The sequence below is a fragment of the Cyprinodon variegatus genome, unplaced genomic scaffold (genome assembly GCF_000732505.1).
Source record: "Cyprinodon variegatus isolate N-32 unplaced genomic scaffold, C_variegatus-1.0 Scaffold481, whole genome shotgun sequence".
Lineage (NCBI taxonomy): Eukaryota > Metazoa > Chordata > Actinopteri > Cyprinodontiformes > Cyprinodontidae > Cyprinodon > Cyprinodon variegatus.
In genome coordinates, this window is record NW_015150934.1 from 735489 (window position 1) to 740710 (window position 5222).

At 37.8% G+C, this 5222-nt stretch overlaps 1 protein-coding gene across 1 annotated transcript; it reads right to left on the reverse strand.

Moving 5' to 3' along the window:
- Window positions 1-880: 880 nt before the first annotated feature.
- dnajb1 (DnaJ heat shock protein family (Hsp40) member B1) lies at window positions 881-4665 on the reverse strand. The gene is made up of 3 exons (XM_015389960.1): window positions 4304-4665; window positions 1796-2418; window positions 881-1669 (listed from the first exon to the last, which is right to left on the reverse strand). Exons 1-3 carry the CDS (start codon window positions 4512-4514, stop codon window positions 1436-1438), a joined length of 1068 nt encoding a protein of 355 aa, XP_015245446.1. The 5' UTR covers window positions 4515-4665; the 3' UTR covers window positions 881-1435.
- Between the last annotated feature and the right edge of the window lie 557 nt (window positions 4666-5222).

A 5222-nucleotide genomic window follows, 5' to 3' on the forward strand; every position in this document is an offset into this window, starting at 1 on the left:
TTCGGCTCTAAAATCATGTTCATTTGCATGTTTTTGTGTTATAACTGCCTGCTTTTTATTTTTTGTGTGCGTATTAAACTTGAACATGCCTGTTTCTTTCACTGGAGGACAATAAAGGCATTACTTATTTTGTCTGAAAAAGTTAGGTTTGTACACACATAAGCAATATCAGTATAAGGGGGGTATTTTCTAAGGTGGAACCTTGTTTAAAAGCAGCAGGCTTAGATGCACAATATAAAAGTTTATTTAGGCAAAACAGTGTGAGCCTTTAAAGCTTTCTTATATTCAGTTATACTTTCTTTAAAGATGGTAAGTAGTTATAAAAAAATCTGATTTATTGATCTACTTTCATTCAAAGGTTATAATATCAAGCTAATTCCTATATATTGATTAAATAAGCTGAGCCTAGTAACAGACAGTTGTTTTTGTGATTTCAGAAACAGAAAACTTGAGTAACCTATTTAAATTACAGTTTATTCTTGCAAGTCAAGCGATTTTGTGCGAAAAAAAAAAAAAAAAAAACAGAAAATGCGTTCAGAGGGAGGCTTATTTGTCCAATTAAAAGGATTTCATAACATCCTCCTGGAAGTTATTAAAACGTTAATTCCACATTTCTGTATGAAAATATTTCTTATTGCTCTGAATATCAAATGTTTGTTCTGAGTACATGGTAACATAAAAGCTGAAAATACAGCAGTCTATACCATGTGTTTTATTTCAAGAATACTGTTACTGAATCAAAGGAAACTCAAAACTATTGTAAATCACTGAATGTGATTGTATGTAACTTCATATAAGATAAAGATGTAAGGAAGTCATTTTTATCCTTAGAGGGAAATAATTTAATACAAAAAATAAATCATAGAAAAATAAAGGAGACATCAGATGTAAACAGCACCGTTTTCTTTATTGTTCGTCAATGTCAAAGAACTCACAGAGCAATCATTTATCCGAGCGTCATTCCTCTGTGTGAGCTTTCATTCTTAGTAAAATAATCTGTTCTACCACGGTCAAATATCTCATAACCGTGAACCATACATTGCAAATCTAGATGCTCAACTTTATTCACAAAAAAAGAAAGTTCCTCAGTGAAAATTGTTCTAAACAAAAGATTTAGTAGAATAGTGGCACAAATGTTCTCTTATTTATTGTACAGGTTTCATGAAAAATATAAACTCCGTAAACCAAACACTCCAAAATATCACTCATCAAATTTACAAACAAGACTCAGAAAAGCAGCACTCATTTATTATAGGCAAAGCCCCCAAAAGCTCATATTTACACTACAGAGGACCATGGAAATACATCCAGGGCTGAGCTGACCCTGGGAGTGTCGCTCTTTGCGTCTAATGCAAGTCTAACTTGTAGACGCCCACATGACAATTCACAAGTAAAAAAATGGCAGCCAAGTACAAGTCCAGCGAGTTTGTCCTGTTTAGGATCGAGGCAGAACCTGGGCGATGGTGTCCCGGGCGCTCTGAGTAAGCCTTTCTGGGAACTTCACCTCATACTCAACTATCAAGTCCCCTCGACGATCGGGTCGCTTGGGATAAGGCAGCCCCTCTCCGCTAACCCGCCGCTTCATTCCAGGCTGTATGATGTCCGTGGACGTCACGGTCACTGTCCTGCCTTCCAGCGTGGGTGCATGGACTGTACAACCACATAAGGCCTGATGGGACGAGAAGACAGTAGAGAACATTTAGAAATGACATTAAAAGAAACACTGATTTAAATCCTCTACATGTAATGGTTATGTGTCAAAATATATCTCTGGTTTACAGTAATCCTGACTTACATCACGTAGTGTGACCTTGGCAGTGTAAACAATGTCAGAGCCGTCCCGTTTGAACACCGGGTGAGGTTTGTCCTTCAACACGAAGACTACGTCTGCTGGAATGTTCCTCGGCGTCTCGTCCCCTTCTTTGGCAAAAGTGATTTTGGTGCCCTCCTTCCACCCTTTCTTGATCTGCACCTCCAGGATTTTCTCCTCTGACCTGGTTGTTCTGCCGTCAGGGTTGAGTCTTTTTCGGGAGATCTTCATTTTTTTTGTGCAACCATTCAACACCTCTTCTAGTGACACCCTGAGATCATGAACCACTGGTGGGTCTTGCTGCTTCTTTACAACGCTAGTGTGACCCCCCATTCCTCCCATCCCTCCCATCCCAGGGCCAAAGGAGCGTGAGAAGCCACCCATTCCACCGGGACCCATTCCGCCGCCGCCGCCCATCCCAAATCGAGAAAACGGGTCATCAGTGTCCATGTCCTCCTCCATACCTCCATTGCGAGCACCAAAAAACTGCTCAAAAGGGTTACGCCCACCAAAGAACTCTGCAAAGATGGCATGAGGATCCCCTTGAAAGGTGTAGCTGAAGGTGCCAGGTCCACTGCCCCCTGTTGGTCCTCCGCCACCTTTCAACCCTAAATAAAGAAAATAAGAAAACAATGCATTTAAGATGAAAACAATAAATGTCACTTAAGAGTAATCATTGATTCAAACTAGACTTTGTTTTGTTTTCAAAGACTTTAATAAAGGGAGATCTGATTTAATTGTAATGAAAATAAAGCTCATAAACAGTAATTCAGCATATGTTTACACATAATATAGGTTATCAAATACAACTGAACATGGCTATTTTCATTGTCAACAGTGCTAAAAAAAGACACTAGATTGGCAAAGATCAAAAAGCTATTTTTTATGACAATGATTTATATGCCGTGTATTGAATACTGCTGGGTGTTAGCGCTTCCTTTGTTGTTTAGTTTTAAAGGTATCTGGCCTGTTCTGCATGTTAGCTCCTTTTGCCCAACAAATCTCAGTCTTCTATTGATATTTGGAGTAAAATCTTTAATCCATGTCATGGTTCAATGTTCATTCAAAACACCCTTGGCTAAAAACCAGAGAGCAGCTGAGACTCTGCTCTTTACCTGAACTAAATCTGGATTCTTTTTTGTTTTCTATTCATTTCTAAAGCTTCCATTATGTTCATATTTATGAACATACATACGTTTTTTTCCTACCCAACCCTCTTATTTAAATATAAAGCCTACATGTAATGCCAGTCGTATAATAATCATTTTATGTTTCTCAACTAGCAGTTAGTCTGTAACAGAGTTGTATAAAATACTTATCTATAAATATACTCTGACTCATCCTATGCGGACAGATGTCTATGATCACAGAGTAACTAAAAGCAATAACCCTTTTTATGATCTGCCTACTTTTAACCCCTCTCACCTCTTTCAAAATAAAAATGGGCTCTAAAAATGAGCACAATTCCTATAATAAATTCAACCATGGCAACGCATCAAGATAGCCTGCACACAGGGATCCCACTCTTAATCATTTTAATTATCTTAAATTAGACGTAGTGGGGCATTCTGTCACTTAAGCGAAACAATTTCAACTCAGTTTCAGCTCTTCTTTAGTCTATGGAAGAGGATTAGGGCCACTGAAAAAAAATAAAAAAGTAAACTGATTTTTAAATATTATTTCAGTTTACTGTGGGGGAAAAAAGTTAGAATTCTGACATTAATCTCAGAATTCTCACTTTAATCTCAGAATTCTCACTTTAATCTCAGAATTCTCACTTTAATCTCAGAATTCTCACTTTAATCTCAGAATTCTCACTTTAATCTCAGGATTAGGGCCACTGGAAAAATAAAAATAAATTATCTGATTTTTAAAAATTATTTCAGTTTAATATGGGGAAACAAAGGTTAGAATTCTGACCTTTTTCCCCCAGAATTCTGACTTTTGTCTTCCTTCATGGTGCTAATCTACATTAAGATCCAGAATTCTCATAATAAAGTCAAAATTCTGAAAGAAAAAGTCAAAATTCTGAAAGAAAAAGTCAGAATTCCGACTTTTTTCTCCTATCATACTGAAATAAAATTTACATATCTGTTAACTTTTTTTGTTTTTTCAGTGGCCCTAATCGTCTTCCGTATTATTCTGTTGCTGAAATTAAAGCAAGCACACAGCAGGCTAATACCAGTAGCATCTCTACAAACACATGAAGCTAACCCTGCCTCTCCTGCCAAACACATAACCTTTAAGCAGCGCAGATAACGTTACTCATGTTAAATGACCGTTATAGTCCCAAATCATCATTAAGTGTGTCCTGTCCGATGGAGCCTTTTATGGTAAAGCTCACCATGAAGGACGGACAAAGCGCCATGACACAAACAGATTATCGTTAACGACCATTTGACCTAAAATATCGACAGTGGTTGCTAATATATCCTAACCCAGCTAACCCCTATTAACTAGCCCATCCACATACTAGTTTCAGATGATGATTACCTTCCTCTCCAAAACGATCATAAATGTCCTTCTTCTTCGGGTCGCTCAAAACATCGTAAGCTTCAGCGATTTCTTTAAATTTCTCCTCCGCTCCTGGTGATTTGTTCTTGTCGGGGTGGAAACGCAAAGCCTGCTTACGATAAGCTTTCTTTATGTCGTCCTCTGATGCTCCTTTCTTGATTCCCAAAATGTCATAGTAGTCCTTGCCCATCTTGACCGTCCAGCGGCCCTTGCCTTTTTTTTAGTTTTAAATATTCTAATAAAGTTTTTGGTGCTCTTTAGCAGTCCGTGCCCTGCCTGAACGTGTGCGGCTCGCGCTCCAACTGTATTCTTTATAAACAGCGTGGAAACTTCCAGACTCTTCCACATGCAGCCAGAACCAGCTCCTCTGTAACGTCACACACGAAGCCACGCCCACCTGGATCCGTTAACCTCATGGCTCTTTCATTTAAAGCAACAATTGTTGTACAATTGAAAAAGAGAGACCATTTTAAGCGACTTAAACTAATCTAACTTGTTATATTAAACATGAAAAACCTTAGTATTAAAAATTCAAACATCCTTTCGTTTAAAACTTAGGGGTATCACAGTAAAAGTGTGAAAAAATGCATGGAATAATACACAGTAGTGATCTTGTACTGGTAATGTATGTTAGCCTGAGGCCTGAATGTTTAAATAAGCTGATCCCACAGTTTTAAAACATTGCTTTTATTTCTCAAATTAAGTTAAATGGAATTAAACAAAAATCTACTGGCCCTTGTTCCTGTTGTGGGCTGTAATATCCCTACCAACAGCCCCGAATCTAAGCAGTGGCCCTTATAACAAAGTTCAGAACCTTAGATCTAAGTCTTGTATAAACACTCATTTCTTTGTACATCGTGAAATGCATGAAACCTGACTATATTTGTGATCCAAATGT